Genomic DNA, 17,814 nt, shown 5'->3' with positions numbered 1-17,814 from the left:
GAATATGTCATATATACAACTCTAACAGCTTGGAGATAAGTCTTGATAAGCACCAACTCCACCACTGTTCTTTATAAATTCACCCCCATATGGCCTTATTCCGGCTTCTGGCTGTTCGGAGGAAGCATGTGGACAAATAGTCTATATTTACGAAAAGAATATTAAATTATCCTTTTTGAGCCAGAACAGCCACAAAAGAAGCCACTGTTATATACTGATGTTCTGTTTTCCTCAATTAACATGGACATAACGTCAGGTGTATATACGTGTTATGTTGACCTCATGCTGAGAGGGACAGATGCAACCAGAAACACCTAAAGAAACTGAGCAAAGCCTCTTTTAAACAGGATATGCAAGCTTTCAGTGTCGTCAGTGTCTGTCAGATGATTCCTTTATTTTTTCTAGGGAAGGTAATGCAAAGTAACGCGAACCTATCCGTTATCTTCCATTAATCTGTAGAAGTTAGTATTTGTCAGACAATTATTGCAGATTAAAAGTCTTTGGTGAAGTGACAGAATAGAAAATTCTCCACCCCAGATGGGACTCGAACCCACAATCCCTGGCTTAGGAGGCCAGTGCCTTATCCATTAGGCCACTGGGGCGTCTGCGTCACATTGAACAGCAAAACGGTGACAAAACATAGAAATGGACATGATTTCGGGGCAAAGAAGTTGTGTATTTGCATATAATGACTGCTGAAATTATTAGAACTATAAGACTAACAAGTAAGGTCCAAGGTCACAAATTCACAATTATGCATCGTGCGACGCAGTCGTCTCTCTGTCTAGTTCGTCTTGGTTGCTAAGCAACAAATAATAAACCTCTGATTTGTCAAGTTCTGTACAGATAAGATAAATTGTTTCCTGTTAAGGGTCATACTCCATTCATCTACAAAATTAAATGTCGCTTAGGGATATGTCCACTGCGGTTACAACATTTAAGCTTCAACAGCATCGTAGATTTCACACTTAGCTAGCTTAGAAGAGAGCACAGTATCACTGTTTGCTAACAATTTACCCTGAAGAGACGCTGAACAGTGTAATTAAAACTTGAAGTTTAGGTCGAGCCTTTAATTTGAAAATGTTGTAGCGGAAATGGTACTTAAAACGCTGTCATAGCAAAAGTATCCGTTTGCTAACGGTTAACGATGCAAAGAGATTTTTTTAAAACGTACTTACTTACCTAGTAGACGAAAATATATTTTTTTCAGATGTTATTATAAACCTTTCAGTATTAATTAACATTCGTACAGTTATCTGGCTTGTGTACATGAAAGATGAAACCTGGCGAAGAGAGTTAGCTAGAAGTCATAAAAAGCTACTATCTGTGTTTTCTGACGAACAAGTCTTTGCTAACAATAATCTGTTGAAGGGATTTTCGCCGAAATGGTAAATATATCATAACTCAGTTTGTTTTAGGATGCAACAGTTAAACCACAATGCCTAATTTACCTCCAACCCACAGAAAGTTGTGCATTAATATATGTAAAATCAAATTATGTAATTTAACAGATCCTCTCACGCACGAAGCCAGCTGTGGGAGGAGAGATACCAGTGAGCATCAGTGAGAAAAAGAAGAAAAACAAATCGAAGGTTCCCAGTTTGGAAGAATACCTCCAGCAGAGAGACTACCTCGGAGCCTTGACTTTGCTAGAGGTATCCAGTCTATAACATGTTATATTATTTTGAAACGCAGACGATAATAATGTTCTGCTTGAACTTTTTAGGAGGGCCAATCCCTTATATAGGTGACTAAAAAAAATGAAAATTGCGCAAAATTTAATTTTTCTTCACCAATTCACCTTAAAAATTTAAAGTATTATATAGACTCATTACATGCAAAGTGATTAAAAATTAGAATAGTTTGAAAAGGTTTAATTTTGTAGCCACTAAGTGCCACACTAATAAGCTAATTAACCCCAAACACTTGCAAAGGACTCCTGATATTCAATTTTTTTTTATTTTCATCTGTATATATATATGGAGAAATTATAAAGACATTAATATTCATATGACCAGCTCAGTGTGTATTGATCCTGAATGTCTCATATATTGGAGATAATTATTGCATGAACCTGAAATAACATAATAAACAATAATTGAGCCAAACTGAAGTAGGTTCAGTAACAGCTAGGAAATGGTTTAGGTTATTTTTTAGAAAAGGAAATCTTTGTGAAAGGAGTCCAGTGATGTCCATAAGCACCAAAACTATTTTTTATTCAATAAAAAATACTCATATGAGACAAATTGAACAGTTTAGTGATCTGAGATTGAGCCAATTACTTTAATTGGTGGCTAAATAATTATGGCTTAACTTCCACAGAAGTGCTGCTATATAGTTCTCGAACCTTTGTAGATAATCTCTTTTCATGACCTGGCATTGCAGTTCTGAAACAAAATCACTCATTGTTGTGACAGATATTTTGCAGTACTGCTTCTGATGTCTTATGGTGTAATCCTAAGTTTCAGAGAAGTATAGGAGAGAAAGAGGAGCATGCAGACCTCTGGATTGGCTACTGTGCCTTTCACTTGGGTGACTACAAGAGAGCAATGGAGGTAATCCTCTTAAACATTTGGCATTAAATACAACATTTAGATATAAAATTCCCCGATTTTTCATCAAATTCTGAATACTTATCAGAATAAGGATATGACTGACTGTTTTTTGTCACGTAAAACCTTGTCATCAAATCCTGACAGGAGTACAAATCTCTGACCATGAAACCCGAATGTCCGGCTGAAGTGTGGGTCTATCTGGCCTGTGCGCTGTTTTTTCTGGGGCTGTATAAAGAAGCTGAGGAGGCTGCATCGAAGGGTAAGAAATTCAGCTGAAATGTGTATATATGATGCTGAACCACATATATTTAAATGTTTAGCAGATTTTGTCAAATGCATTAAATACACTGTAAAAAATACAAGTTGTATTTCATTTTAATGTTAAAAATGTAATGTGGAGCATGAACATCAATATTTACTCACTCAGAGAAGAATTATCCAGCCTCTCTATCTATATTTTTCTCCCACAACTTCCCATCATGCAGTAGCTGTTGTACCTCAGCAATGGGAAGTTAAAACTCTTGCTTTGCTTTATTGTTTTGTTTGGGCTTGTTTATTAATGTTTTTTTTTTTTTTTTTTTTTGGTTCTTTGTTTTTGTTTTGTTTTCTTAAACTAGTCCAAAGTTGGAAGTTGAAAGAGTGGAGCTACAACATCATTTTCATACACATATTACAACCTGACACTGTTGATGAATACAGGGTTAGGGACTTGGCTGAGATGGGAGCTGTCTCACTGTCTCTCTGTTGTAATTTGACCAAAGCAACTCACAGAGACATTTCATTCTAACTTCAGGAACCAAAGAGTTCAAATTTAGTTAAGCAGTTTCCTGCAAATCTGGACAAATGTTATATGGCAGAGGTTTTCTAGTTAGTAGTCACTGAAGACACCCAAAGAGTTGCTGTCAAGGGCAGAAAATTGTTAGTGTTTTGTCCCTTTTGACTTAGGGTAAATGTTTGCAGTGCTTAATGCTGAATTCAGTTCAGCTTTATTTGTATAGTGCTAACTCACAACAAAATCATCTCAGGTGACTTTACAGACAAAATCAATTCAATCCAACCCAATTCAATGTGATCCTATAAGTATTCATACAAGCCAATTTATATATAAAAAATAATAGGCTAGCTAAAGAAACCAACGGATTTCATCAAATCTTGTGACAATGGAAAGGAAAAACCTCCCTTTTAACAGAAAGGAAAAATCTCCGGCAGAACGCGGCTCAGGAAGGGTGATAACATACAGTATATTGTATAATACACATGTTAATAATAGATTAGATTTATATTGTGCTTTATTGCTGACGGCACTCAAAGCGCTTACATTGGGTCCGTTATTCATTCATACTTGGTGATGGTAAGCTGCACGTGTAGCAACAGCTGCCCAGAGACAGACGGCGGAAACATGACCACCTCCGAACATTCATACACCAGTGATGCCGACACTGGAGACAAGGACACGGCACAAGGACCAAGGACACAGTGACAGATGAGTGGGGTGTAGTAGTGGAACCAGGCAAACCTTCCAGTTGTTGGACAACCTGCTCTACCACCTAAGCAACTGTCATCCCACATGTTGTATAGTAGCTAAATTGCATAACAGAGTTTGTTTTGGCCAGACTCCTTCTTTCCTTCTTCTTTGTGTTTTTATTTTATAAATAATTATAATATTATTTACAATTTCCATCAGGGGATAAAGTATTTTCATTTAATTTCATTACTGTTATACAAGGAAGTGTGGTTAAAATCTTTGCTGTGAGTGTGTGTATGATAGATAAAAATTAAATAAAATAAACACCCTGGTGTGGACTCAGAAATGTTGTATGAGTGTGTGTCTGGACGTGGTCAGTAAGACCAGGAAAGTGCTATATAAATCCAGTCCAATTACTATTCTAAACTCTGACTGAATGTTGTTTAAATCTGGATATGTAAGGGTTTTTCATAAAGAGGCTTAAGATGTCGTTGAACATATTGGAATTTTGACCACCTTCCATTAAACCATTTCCCACTTAGTGTGTAACTTTTGTCATGCGCTATTACCTCACAGCTGTGTTGAATGATGTTCATGAATCAGACTCTTATTCTTATGAAGGCTGCCTTCTCTTTAAATCTGGAATCTCTGTTCTCTCTAGCACCGAGATCCCCCCTCCAAAACCGGCTGTTATTTCATTTGGCTCACAAGGTTAGAAATTCTGACACTATATTCACACTACCTTGGATTTTCCTGTGCTCTCCCTGTCGGTGGTCACTTGATTGCTGATAATTTAATGCTCTATTATAATCAAGTTATTCTCAAGTATCTTTCATGGCCTCTTTCTCTCTGCCCTGTCTTTTTAACCCCAACATCAAATCTGTTACCTCATGTCATTGTCTCTTGTATTAATGTTGTGTCTCAGTTTAACGATGAGAAGAAACTCATGGGTTTCCACCAGAACCTAGAGGACGTGACAGAGGACCAACTGAGCCTGGCATCCATTCACTACATGCGTTCACACTACCAGGAGGCTATAGAAATCTATAAACGCCTCCTACTGGAGCAAAGGTCTGTGCTTTTCCTCCCTTTTAATCTCTTATATTAGTGTCAGAGACTTGCTGTGCTTTAATGCTAGAGGCACCCATGACAGCTGAGAGTTTTTAATGGAAGAGTGTTAGATATTAGATTCACACCTTGTGGAGCTGCGGTGATAATGCAACTGTCAGCACAGCAGGCCTGGTTAGCACACTTCCTCTAACAATGAGAAACTGTACAGGTCGCAGCCAGATCAGAGATGGATTCATGGGCTTTCCTGCATCTGCAGACTAACAAACTAGATTGATTCCTAAAACCATGGATTGCATTTTTTAATGGCATCTAATTCTAATCTTATATGACTTAAATTTCAAATTCCAGTTACACAGGAGTCATATTAAGTCAGATATTAAATTCATTGTGCACTTAAACTTTTCTTTAGGTAGTTTAATTTACTTTAGTTCACAAGTAAAGTCATCTCAGGGCACTTTTTAAACAGTAAGAAAGTTCAGCATAAGTACAAATAGATAAAGTCCATTTCAATTGAATTATAATCCAGTTCATCACATCTGAACTTGGTCCAATTCCTTCCTTTACTCTTTAAAAGGGAAGCTTTTAATGCATATATATTTCTTACTACAGACTCTAATATTTGATGATAACACAGTCTCAAACCAACCTGAAATGTCTCTAACAACAGCTGCTCAGTCATGTGCTTCTTGGTACTAAAACTAAGTTACAGCATTGAGTGCAAAACCCGTCTTTCATCCACAGTTATCGATGTGTTAATATTCTTTTTTATTATTTGAAACATTAGAACGCAGTCAGGCAAATAATTTGAGAAATTAGTGTTTAATTGAATTGAATTACAATAAATGCTGAATATCTTGTTGGATATATACTGTACATCAGGGGTGGTCAACGTCGATCCTCGAGAGCCACAAACCTGCAGGTTTTCCATGCGTCTCTGCACCAACACACCTGACTCAAATTAAACGGATCCAACAGCCTATAAGGATCTGCACAATGGCTCATTAGTTTGAGTCAGGTGTGTCGGTGCAGGGATGCATGTAAAACCTGCAGGTTTGTGGCTCTCGAGGATCGACGTTGACCACCCCTGCTATACATGAACAAGAAATAAGCCTGTTATCTTTTATGTTGTCTTTTCAGAGATTTCCTGGCTCTGAAAGTGTATGTGGCTCTGTGTTACTACAAGCTGGACTACTACGATGTGTCCCAGGAGGTGCTAGCCGTGTACCTGCAGAGCGTGCCTAACTCAACTATTGCTCTCAACCTCAAGGCTTGCAACCACTTCAGGCTTTTCAATGGCAAAGTAGCTGAGGTATTCAGTGTTTGATGTTCTGCATAATGTCTGCCTATGTTTGCACATTTTTTAAAAACATTTTTCATGATCAAACTCTTCTTAATATAAAAAAAAACATCTACTTAGAAGTGTTACAGTGCAGCTATTAGCAGCCATAGTTAGACATTTTTATTCCCAAAAAAGATTATTTTTAAAGGTTTTATTTGTTTTTTTTCCCTCTTTTCATTTATCTTGCAAGTTGAGTCAGTAGCTACTTATCTGTAATAGGTATGGCTGATGGAAATTTTGACTTCTGTGTGCACCCTTGTTCCTAGGCGGAGTTAAAGAACCTAATCGACATCTCCTCCTGCTCCTTTGAGTTTGCAAAGGAGCTTATCCGACATAACCTGGTAAGCTCTTCAAAAGCTCCACCTGTAAGTGTGTAGGCGTGCTAGACTCTCCCATTCTGAATCCCTGTGTGTTTGCAGGTGGTTTTTCGTGGTGGGGAAGGGGCTTTGCAGGTCCTGCCTCCTCTGCTTGATGTGATCCCTGAGGCTAGACTCAACCTGGTCATCTACTATCTACGACAAGGTGCACAGTCAGAGCATTGCAATTTTATGAAACATCCAAAACAGTGATTATATAAAATATACAACATTTATATGGAATAACAAAAAAAAGATAATGAAACCAAGACGGGTTATGTCAGAACATTTTCATATTTCATTATTTGCTTCTTTTCTGAGCTTTAGTTAAGGTGGGAGTTAATTATTAATACTATCAGTACATTAACGTAGTGGAAACATATATTAGGAAAAACCAAACCAAAAAACAAACAAACAAGGGAATGGCTTCACCTAAAGAAGATCCGTCTGAAATATCTCATCTGGCATGAATCCAGCTGCAAATCTGTGTGGTGACCTGATGAGGGCAGTGCATATTCATTATTAAGGAATTATTAAGATCATTTTTGCAAGAAAAAGTTGAAAATGTTTCCAGATCCAGATGCCTGTTTGTAAATCTTATTAATCCATATTTTATTTCCAATAGAACATAAACAACATCACAGATGTTGAAACTGAGACATTTTACCATTTCACGGAAATTATGAGCTTATTTAGAATTTGATGGCAGCAACACGTCTGTAAAAAGTAGTTCCAGGGTGATGTTTAGCATTGTGTTGTCATGATCTGAGTTTTTGGTTTACGTTTTTAGAGTCTTGTCATGCTTAGCTCTGTTTTCCTTGTCTTATGTTGTAGTTCTTTCCCTTGTGTATTCTGTTTTACTTTCTGCTTCCTATTAATTGAGCTGGGCACACACATAAAGATTATCAGGCTGTTTCTGATTTTCCCCCTTCCCGACCAAGGATGGCAAACGCCCGATTATCCTAAATCTTATAAGAATATCCTATAAGATTATTCTGTGGTCAGAGGTGTGTTAAGAGCGACTTTCTCCTGTCTCCGGGTGTTGTGTTTTCTGGTTGTTGCCATGGTTCTTCTTCTTCGTTTTTCTGGTTGTTGCTATGGTTCTTCTTTGTTTTTGTTAAATCACGTTTAATCACGCAAACTTGTGGCTCAGGGGACTAGATTCTAGATTGGTTGCGGGACAGAATCGTTATGTGTGTGTTGTTCTGTGCTGAGATTATTGAAGCCACCACACACCACACCACAAGCTGACATTTGCATACTGTATATCAAAAGTGTTAAATGTCTGATTTTTTTTTATTTTTTTTTTATCTTAATGTGTAGGGTCTCTAACTAATAAAAAAATATCTTCAGATTTTAAAAAATCCTTATGTGTGTACCAGCCTGTAGTACACCTTGGTTGTTTTGGTCATTTACTTCACCTGTTCTTCATTAGTCCGTCTGTGTATATATACCCCATGCTTTCCTTTTCACTTTGCCACTTCATTGTAGTCTTCATGTCATGTTCATTCCTTGTCACATACCTGCTGTGTTTCCCCTGGTTTGTGGTAATCATTAAAACCTTGTTTGCTGGAGTTTTGCTTCCATGATACTCCAGATGTTGTGTATGGGTGAAAAGTCTGGACTGCAGGCAGGCCAGTTCAGCAGCTGGACTCTTCTCCTGTGAGGCCAAGCTGTTGTGATGGATGCATGATGTGGTTCAGCATCATCTTGCTGAAATCTACAAGGCCTTCCCTGAAAGAGACGTTGTCTGGATGGGAGCAGATGTCGCTCTGAAACCTCCATGTACTTTTCAGCACTGATGGAAGACGTGGAAGCTGCCCACGCCATAGGCACTAATACAACCCCACACCATCAGAGATGCAGGCTTTCCAACTGTCCACTGATATCAAGCTGGATGTTCCCTCTCCCCTTTAAGGCCCATTTATAGTCCCTTACGTACGTAAATAGCGACATCTGTTTCAAACATTGTCATACATTGCTGTCCTCATACTTCCATGTGTCTTTGTTCCATGGTTGTTAAGTCAGTTCTTCCACAAATAGGTAGGGCTAATTTCAGAGTTTATTCCCATGAGCCAGCTTCAGTTTCAGACACTGTTTGGCAGCAGTAATGCACCGATATGAAGTTGTTTTCAATCGACCAACAAGCCCTAAAACACTTGCATATCCTTTCTTCAAAGGCTTGTGCAATTTCTACAGTTTTCCTCATCTTCATTCTTCTTCTGCTGCTTTTGTTTCCTTTCTGATCCTCTTTTTTTTTTTATTTGTCTCTTTCACTGGTCGCAAGTCATCTGTTCTGTTCAGCACTGCCCCCTCGATTTCCGGTGGTATTTCTCCATCTTCTGCATCAAGAGATGGATAGCTAACCTCCCTAAAAACGGACCAAATTACACGTGTAACTAATGCAGAAGACGGACAGAACTGTACGTCCGTCTGCAAGTCCATCTTCTGTGTTTAGTCTGCAGGACATGCAGTCCATGCTTTCTAGAAAGAATTTTACGTTTTCATCCATCTGACCACAGAACAGTTTTCCACTTTGCCTCAGACCATTTTAAATGATCTTTGGTACAGAGAAGGCGATGGTGTTTCTGGATCATGTTCACTTCTTTGCATGGTAAAGCTTTAACCTGCATTTGTGGATTTCAGGGTGAACTGTGTTCATAGACAATGATTTCTGGAAGTCTTCCTCAGTCCATACAGTGGTTTCCAGTAAAGAATGTCTAGTTTTAATTCAGTGCTGCCTGAGGGCACTAACATTACCAGCATCCAGTATTCAACTTCAGCCTCATCCCATGCATACAGAGATTCCATCTGAATCCATTATTCTTTTGATAGTCTTATACACTGTAGATGGTTGGATCTTCAAAGTTGTTGCAATTTTACATGGAGGAGCTTTTTTCTGAAATTGTTCAAAAGTTTTTATACACAGTTTGTCTCAGATTGGTGAACCTCTGCCCATCTTCCTACCTGAGAGACTCTGTCTCTCTTTTATTTGTTTCAGTTACTTTTCCAGCCCTTTGTTGCCCCTGTTCTAACTTTTTACAGATGTGTTGGTGCCACCAAATTAAAAATAAGCTCATATTTAGCATGAAATGGTAAAATGTCTCAATTTCAACATCTGTGATGTTTATGTTTTATTAGGAATAAAATCTGACTCTTTAAGATTTATAAATAATTGCATTTTGTTTTTATTTGTCCCACTTTGATGGAATTAGTGTTTGGTATTAGAAATCAGATATAAGAGAAAATGTGTTCAGGGTCTGACGTGCTGCCTTTTCCTTTTCCAGATGACATCCAAGAAGCTTACAACCTCATCCAAGATTTGGCTCCCACCTCCCCTCAGGTGACAATAAGTTGAAATGTAATGTTCGCTTCTGAAAGATGACAAATTACTGCCTTCAAGTCACTTTAATGTAAAAAGAGGATTTTTTTTAATAAACCATTTTTCTGTCATTAGCTATTAACTATGTTTTATTGCAAGGTGTATCATGTTGAATAAAATCTACCAAATAAACAAATGAACACAAGATTAAATTAAGTTTTCTAAAAACTGTCTTCTACTTTCTGCATTTAAAATTCCTGAACAGATGTTTTTATTTCTCTTCCCAATTTTTTTAGTCTCAGCACGTTTATATCTTCTAGACCTGATAATATATAAATCTCAAAAGGTTTTTTCTTAAGCTTTTGTTTCTCTTTTACACATTTTTTAACCTGTTAAAATAAATTTAGTTGAGGTTTGACATGGCTATTATTCAATAGATAAAACAATTATCTCAAAATCATTTATTATTTTCACAGGAGTACATCTTGAAAGGAGTAGTAAATGCTGCACTTGGACAAGAAATTGGATCGGTGAGCATAAATAAATGCCAACAAATAGATAAAAAAATTCACGTTTGAAACAAATTTCTGTCACTGGTCTTTAATCTTTTAGAGGGATCACTTAAAAATTGCTCAGCAGTTCTTTCAGCTGGTCGGAGGCTCAGCAAGTGAATGCGGTAAGCCAGATAGAAATGTCCTCAGTATCATTCTTTAATGCCACAGCGTGTTGAAGGTCTTTGTCCTTTCAGATACGATTCCTGGCAGACAGTGCATGGCATCCTGCTTCTTCCTCTTGAGACAGTTTGAAGACGTTCTCATATATCTTAACTCAGTGAAGGTTGGTGTTGCTCTGTGCAAGTCACTGATTGTGTGCCGTTTCGTGAAGAATCAGTGTTGCTTTAGTACGCTGGTAAAAGATGAGATAAAAAAGGGAAAAAAAAGACTCCCACACTCAGGTTAGAAGTGTCACTTTAGATGACAAGTGGTGCTTTAAAACTGCAGTACATTTATTCAGGTGTGTTTTTTTTTTCTACAGCATGATTTCTTTTTTTAATAGCAGCAAAGAGCTGGCATTTTATATGCACTTCATCCCTGAATGTGTGGGCTCTCAGCATTTTTGTGTATGAGCTGTGTGTGTTTTTTTTTCCAGGGGTACTTTTATAATGATGATACATTCAACTTCAACTATGCTCAGGCTAAAGCTGCGCTCGGCAACTACAAAGAAGCAGAAGAGGTACTTTAACAGAGCTGAATTCCATGCGGCTTAGTTTTCACAGAATTTGATTCATCTATTAAATGCATTTTATGTGACTTTTTGTCTCCTTTCTAGGTTTTTCTGCTTATTCAGAGCGAAAAGATCAAGAACGACTATGTTTACCTCAGCTGGCTGGCACGATGCTGTAGGTTAATGAGAGTACATTTAAATAAAATAAAATTTTACAATTTACACATGAGACAAAGATAGAAACAAAACAGTTATAGACATTAGCAAATGTTGACTCTTGTCCATTAAATATCGAACAGCTGATAATAAGTCAGTTAATAAAATATTAGATTATTAGTCAGAGCTGGGATTCAAATCAAAATCAAAAATCGTTAAACGGTTTGAAGGAAAGATTTGAGAAATAAACTCAGGGTCAAGCAACTTTTCTCAGGCAACTCTGGCTTAAACTTCGTCACAGAAGGATTAAAAGGTCATGAACTAAGAATTAGTACAATCTTTAAAACTATTCTCAACACAGCAGGAACCCAGCATGAGAATACCAGCTTCTTACTGCTGGTGAGGAGGTTTGATGAGCCTGATAATAAAAAGCTGACTGTATATCAAAACTGGTGTGAAATCGGTTAAGCTGATCCAGTTTTCTGCAGCAACTAAGCTGCTGTTTTTGGCACCAGCTGCACGAACAGCTGGTCGGGCTTATAAGAGAGACATGGGAAAGGAGACCGTAGTCTCCTCCTGATGAGATGCATGGAAAACACTCTCAGACACCTTAACCCTGTGAAGACAGAGCTGAGGGGTCATGTATGGTTTTTCGCTGTGGCTGGGATCTGAACATGACAGCCAGTTTTCTAGCCTCCGCCCCACAAAGAATCTGAGGCCATTTTTCATTCAGCTAGCTAAGAAATGGAAACATGCACTGCTTGATTTTCATCACTAAAATATGCTCTTGACCTTCAGTATTTTACAAATAGAAGACTGCCAATGAACCGTGGATTATTTAACTAACTGAATTATTCTTTTCAGACATAATGAACCAGAAGGGTCAGCTTGCCTGGGAGCTCTACCTGAAGATGGGCACTTCCTCAGATTCCTTCAGTCTGCTGCAGCTTATAGCCAACGATTGCTACAAGGTAAAATCCTTTTTTTATTGCCTTGAATAGAATTGCATGTGTAAAGCTGCTGCTACCACTTCTCACTTGGAAGAAAATATAGTAATTGAGTTTTAAATTATGTGCTTTGCAAATTTGGCAAACCATATGTATTTTTCTACTTCTCACTTGTAATTTAGATAATTTTGAATTGTGTTATGTCAGATTGAATGTAAAATTTTTATCATTTATAAACATGCAGTAGATTTTTCTGACTTTGCTATAAAATGTAAAAACAATAGTTTAAAAAAATCACAGTGACACCTTGAGATGTTATTTTGCAGTCCAAAGCAAGAACAGAAAATTAAGTCTGATGATGCCAAACTGTCCAAATTCCCAGATGTCACCTTAAACAGGGACATTTCTGTGCCTGCTGCCTTTTTATTGCTTTTTTTGTTTATTTTTTTATTCCGTCTCAGACAATATATTTAAGTAGAATCGCAGGGAAATGAGCTGGTTTAATCTGTAGTGAGAAGCTGGCATGTTGCACACCAGCTCATGAAATGTGTGTGTTGTTTCAGATGGGCCAGTTCTATTATGCAGCCAAAGCATTTGATGCACTGGAGAAACTGGACCCTGGCTCCAATTACTGGGAGGGCAAAAGAGGGGCATGTGTCGGCGTCTTTCAGCTCATACTGGCAAACAAGGAGTCCAGGTATGTTTTTCTCCCCTTCCTGTCCAGTGGGTTATGATTTTTATCATCTTTCATTGTTGGAGTGGGTGTGATGTCAAGTAGAATAGCCTTGACAAATGGTGATTTTTTTTTTTATTTCTCCTGTTTGTGCCCTAGGGAGACACTCAAAGAGGTTTTGGCCCTGCTACGAAATTCAGGAAACCCGCAGGTTGAATACATCATCCGAACTCTGAAGAAGTGGGCCAAAGATAACAGAGTCCTCCTCTCGTGAAAACCTTCTGCACTGAACTTATGCTCATTGTGTTGTGAAAGAATTGTGTGTGATATCTACACTACAAGTAGAAATGTAGCCATATATGTTATATTAGTTTATATGTTATATGTTTATTTATACAACATGAATTAACATATAAACTAATTTAAGGGTCTTTTAGGAGAAAACCCAAACTGAAACTGGTCCAGGGTCCTCTCCATGACAGCGTGCTAATAAAAGCTCAGCCTCCTGTTTAGGAAGCACCAGTTTGCTTACAGTCTGAGAAAAAAATGCTTTTTTGGGAAAATGTGGGGCTGTAGTAGATCTTCTATAATACGTAATGCAGTTTGGCCATTAGAAAAGTATGTGAACCCTTTCAGATTACTTGGATTTCTGCATAAATTGGTCATAATCATCTTCATCTAAGTCACAACAACTAACAGTCTGTTTAAACTAATACAGCACAAAAAATGTGTTTAAATGTTGTGTTCAATAAAAATATGAAAACATTTACAGTACAGCATCGAAAAAAGTATGTGAACCCATGGATTTAATAACTTGTTGGCCCTCCTTTGGCAGCAATAACCTCAAACAAACGTTCACCAGACCTTCACCAAGGTCAGGAGAAATTCTGGACCATTCTTCACAAAACTGCTTCAGTTTAGTAATATCCTTGGGACGTCTAGTGTGAATCACTCTCTTGAAGTCATGCCACAGCGTCTCAATCGGGTTGAGGTCAGGACTCTGACTGGGCCACTCCAGAGGGCGTCTTTTCTTCTGTTAAAGCCATTCTGTTGTTGATTTACTTCTGTGCTTTGGGTCGCTCCTGTTGCATCACTCTTCTTCTGTTGAGCTTTAGTTGGTGGACAGATGGTCATATGTTTTCCTGATAAACCTCTTGATAAACTTGGGAATTCATTTTTCTGTTGATGACAGCAATCCGTCCAGGCCCTGAGGCAACAGTGCAGCCCCAAACCATAATGCCCCCTCCGCCATATTTCACAGTTGGGATGAGGTTTTAATGTTGGTGTGCTGAGTCTGTTTTTCCTCCAGACATAGCGTTGTGTGTTCCTTCCAAAGAACTCAACTTTGGTTTTATCTGTCCACAGAATATTTTGCCAGTAGTGCTGTGGAACATAGGTGGTCTTTTTTTTCCTTTTTTTTTTTTTGGACAGCAGTGGCTTCCTCTGTGATGTCTTTCCATGAACTCAATTCTTGTTTAATGTTTTACTTAATGTTTAAATAAAGAAATCTGAAAAGAACTGAGGTTGATACCATGTAAATATAGATTTGTTTGAATAATTATTTGTGTTTTAATAAAGAGAAAAGGTTTATTGTAAATCTTTTTGTGAGGCATTTTCGAATTTCTATGGCTCTGATGTGCATTTGCTCTCATATATAAGTTCATTTTCATATAAAACAAACCAGTATGCAACAGCCGAGGGAGTTTATAGAAAGATTTAAACATCTATGGTCAAAATCAAGGCATTACAGCCATTCACTCCAAAGTCAAGCTTTAAAAACACAAGATACTTCAATACCCATAATGCATCTCTGTGTTATTAAATCCCTTTTAGCCCCCAAGAGCCACATGGCAGCATGGCTGTAAAGAGATTTTGTGTAGTGGTCATAAAGGAAGCAAATCTCATTTGTCCAGTTTGTGTCTCTGCTTTCTCTTCTCCACAAATCCAAAAATAACTGGCAGTCAAATACTTACATCTTTCAATCTTTATGCCAACTGTTTGCATTAAAAGTAGCTTTAAAAACACGTTTGCTCAATCAGGATGACACTGACAGGATTGTTGTTAGTACACAGTAATCTTTTTACACTCCCAGACATGAACTGAACATCTTTTGTTCATTTGTGTTTAGCTGCCAATTTTCCAAAATGACCTGCTAGAAGTTGCCACCTTATGTAAATGGAGTAAAAGGCACCCCAAAACAAGGTGTTGCTATTTGGTTTTGGAACAGGTAAATCCAGACTTAGTTTTTCCCACAGAAAAACACAAAGCACACATTTAAATTTATTCACGATTTTTTTAATACCATTAGGATTTAAATTGTACACCAACAGGTGCCTATTGGTTTATAACCAGCTGTTTTAGAGTGGTTAACTAAGGCAGCCAATCAACTCAACACCCTTCCTCCCTTTTAGGATTTGATGTTTGAAAGTGAGCTGATGCAAAAATGCACCATTCAGCATTTTCATGAATAGACGGAATGAAAAGCATCATGTCAACGCTGTGAATTCAGACAATAGCGAAAAAAGCTCTCAGTCGATAGTCTGGACATACACAGCATGCAGTCCGCAAATCCCAAAGCCTGTCCTTCCGTCAGGTACTTTATAAAGGTCATAATAGTACCAATAGTGTTGTTATTATCGCCTGTTGTGACAGGGGCGGGCTTAGGAACGGGCCGCGCTCTGATTGGACGAAGTGCTCTCCCCTGTGGCACATGCTTCCGTTTTGTGCGTACGCGCAGGCGCAGCGACCCCTCTCTTCTGATATTTTATTTACTCCCGAAACCCAAGATGGCTCCTGTGAATGTCTCACCCCCATAGCAAATCGAGGATGCAAGTAGCTGCTGAAAAAACAACTTTTCCCCCGCCGTCGCATCCCCTGGAGTTCAATCCGTATGTTGCGGAGGAGGCTCTAACATCCGTCTAGGCCTCGAGCAGCCTTCGGAGCTACGCGAAATCTTCTTCAGTCCACCAATTTGGAGTAGTTTTCGCGAAGTAGCTCTTCTTACTGTCGCTGTCTGTCCGGAGCGAGGTTCAGGCAGGCAGGCAGCGCATCCAAATGGCTGAACCAAGAAAAGTGCAGTTTGTCACCCTGTCGGCCTTCGCAGCTGGAGCAGCCGCGGAGTCTAGGAAACGTCGGCTGGAGGACGAGGCCGACTTCAACTTCGGTAGAGCCGGGGAGGGAGAGGCAACCTCCGGTACAGGGGGTACTGCCAGCAACGGTCGTCTCGTGAAAGCCGACGACAGGGACAAGACTGTTACCGAGAGGAGGGCGACTGTGCGGCTGAACCTGTTCCTGTCCGAGCCTGACGACCGCTCCTCCGCCGAGTTTAATTATGGCGAACTCATCCAGAATCTCCAGGTAGGATCTCCTGTCTTAACTCACATTAGCAGATCGTGGGAAACTGGAGCCGGAGTTCATTTACAGCTCTTGGAAGTGTTTATATGGACTTGTCATTGCTAAGTAAAAGGGGGGGAAGTGCACCTTGTCCTTCCATGGAGCAGTGTGGCAGAAAGTGACCATTACTACGGCTCAACACAAAAGACAGCTGTAGTTTTTGGCCACTTATCGAGCCCAGAGTGCTCTGAGCTTTCCAACTCAAGCAGCGCTCCAACAGATTGTAACGCTTGTTTATGAGGGACCTCCTCTTTCTACACAGATAGAGAGATGGAGCTTGTCTCGTGCTGCTACCTGTGTCCTTCCCACTCAGACTTGCCCAGCAACAGCTCAGCCACACAGCCATTACAGCTCTTGGAAATGCCACATGCAGCTTGGCCCTCTGGCAGCGGGTGATAGATAGATGAGAGAGCATTGCTGATGGAAGTACCAGGATGTAGAAGTGGAGCGAGGCAAATGTCAGGGCAGCGACATCAAAGACAAGCTCGCCTCATTTTCACCATTTCACCATGCGCATCTGGGTAATCAAGGGTTGTGGTAACTGTTGTTTAATGGGAGAGTGAAGTAAGATTGAATAAGTTTGTAGACCGCTAATTATGACCATTTCAGGACTAAAGGTAGTCATTGTTGCTTTGTAACATCACTCACCTGCAGTTTCCAGTTTTATATTTACTGGTGGTGTTGTGATAATGTATTGACCTTTTACTGATTGATCTATTCTTAGCAGGATGGGGTTGTTTCATAAGGAGAAGCACACTGATTGTTTAACTTATGATCACTGCTATTAGTGCCTATTATATAGAGTAAATATTTTCACTTTTCAATGTGTGTTTCAGGCAAAGAGTAATCCTTCAAGTTTGGTATCAGCTCCCAACCGCAACGACCCCTTCAATGATGAGGAGAGAGAGCGGCTTCAGGTGGAAGCCCTGGCAAGGAAGTTTGAAAATAAATATGTGAGTTTATTTTATTTATTCATTTTATGTTTGTAATAATTAAAAATACAGTTTTTTTTTCTCTTGAGTTGTATTTTTGTGACAGATAAACACAAATATGGTCGAGTAAGTTAATTGGCAGATGGCTTTGGGTAAAATTACTGTTTATTTTTAATTCCTTGTATGTTGTTTTGTTTGTATAACTTTGAAGTCTTTACTAGGGATGAGCGATAATAACATTTTTCCTTTCGATGCCATCAATTTATGGTACTTTTCATTAATGTTTTTGCCCCTTAAAGGAAAATCATCCAGCTGTACAGAGCATTAATATATTTATTGCAAAAGGCAATATGACGTATAATTAAAACTCATACATACTTG

General features: G+C 38.7%; 2 protein-coding genes and 1 non-coding gene across 4 annotated transcripts in view; 2 read left to right on the top strand and 1 right to left on the bottom strand.

The window, feature by feature from the left end:
* Positions 1-529: 529 nt before the first annotated feature.
* Positions 530-602, bottom strand: trnar-ccu. Its single transcript has one exon. It is a non-coding gene; the product is annotated as a tRNA-Arg (tRNA).
* A 495-nt stretch (positions 603-1,097) lies between these two features.
* ttc26 (tetratricopeptide repeat domain 26) overlaps positions 1,098-17,814 on the top strand; it is a 28,787-nt gene continuing 12,070 nt past the window's right edge. The window contains exons 1-18 of the mRNA XM_041983237.1: positions 1,098-1,388; positions 1,512-1,655; positions 2,463-2,555; positions 2,700-2,814; positions 4,682-4,731; positions 4,946-5,091; positions 6,229-6,400; positions 6,697-6,771; positions 6,850-6,952; positions 10,074-10,129; positions 10,585-10,638; positions 10,721-10,784; positions 10,857-10,945; positions 11,258-11,341; positions 11,438-11,507; positions 12,353-12,459; positions 12,999-13,132; positions 13,268-13,478. Coding sequence (XP_041839171.1) covers positions 1,386-1,388; positions 1,512-1,655; positions 2,463-2,555; positions 2,700-2,814; positions 4,682-4,731; positions 4,946-5,091; positions 6,229-6,400; positions 6,697-6,771; positions 6,850-6,952; positions 10,074-10,129; positions 10,585-10,638; positions 10,721-10,784; positions 10,857-10,945; positions 11,258-11,341; positions 11,438-11,507; positions 12,353-12,459; positions 12,999-13,132; positions 13,268-13,382 — 1,674 coding nt within the window. The 5' untranslated portion in view covers positions 1,098-1,385 and the 3' untranslated portion in view covers positions 13,383-13,478. The remainder of the gene's footprint in view (positions 1,389-1,511; positions 1,656-2,462; positions 2,556-2,699; positions 2,815-4,681; positions 4,732-4,945; positions 5,092-6,228; positions 6,401-6,696; positions 6,772-6,849; positions 6,953-10,073; positions 10,130-10,584; positions 10,639-10,720; positions 10,785-10,856; positions 10,946-11,257; positions 11,342-11,437; positions 11,508-12,352; positions 12,460-12,998; positions 13,133-13,267; positions 13,479-17,814) is intronic.
* The window catches only part of ubn2a (ubinuclein 2a), a 30,635-nt gene continuing 28,710 nt past the window's right edge, over positions 15,890-17,814 (top strand). For both annotated transcript variants that reach the window (XM_041983223.1, XM_041983222.1), the window contains exons 1-2: positions 15,890-16,465; positions 17,338-17,454. In XM_041983223.1, the coding sequence (XP_041839157.1) occupies positions 16,163-16,465; positions 17,338-17,454 (420 nt within the window). In that variant the 5' untranslated portion in view covers positions 15,890-16,162. The remainder of the gene's footprint in view (positions 16,466-17,337; positions 17,455-17,814) is intronic.

The sequence above is a fragment of the Melanotaenia boesemani genome, chromosome 4, assembly GCF_017639745.1.
Source record: "Melanotaenia boesemani isolate fMelBoe1 chromosome 4, fMelBoe1.pri, whole genome shotgun sequence".
In the NCBI taxonomy this organism is placed as follows: Eukaryota; Metazoa; Chordata; class Actinopteri; order Atheriniformes; family Melanotaeniidae; genus Melanotaenia; species Melanotaenia boesemani.
The sequence above is the reverse complement of the archived record's forward strand: the minus strand, read 5'-3'. Positions and strand labels throughout refer to the sequence as shown.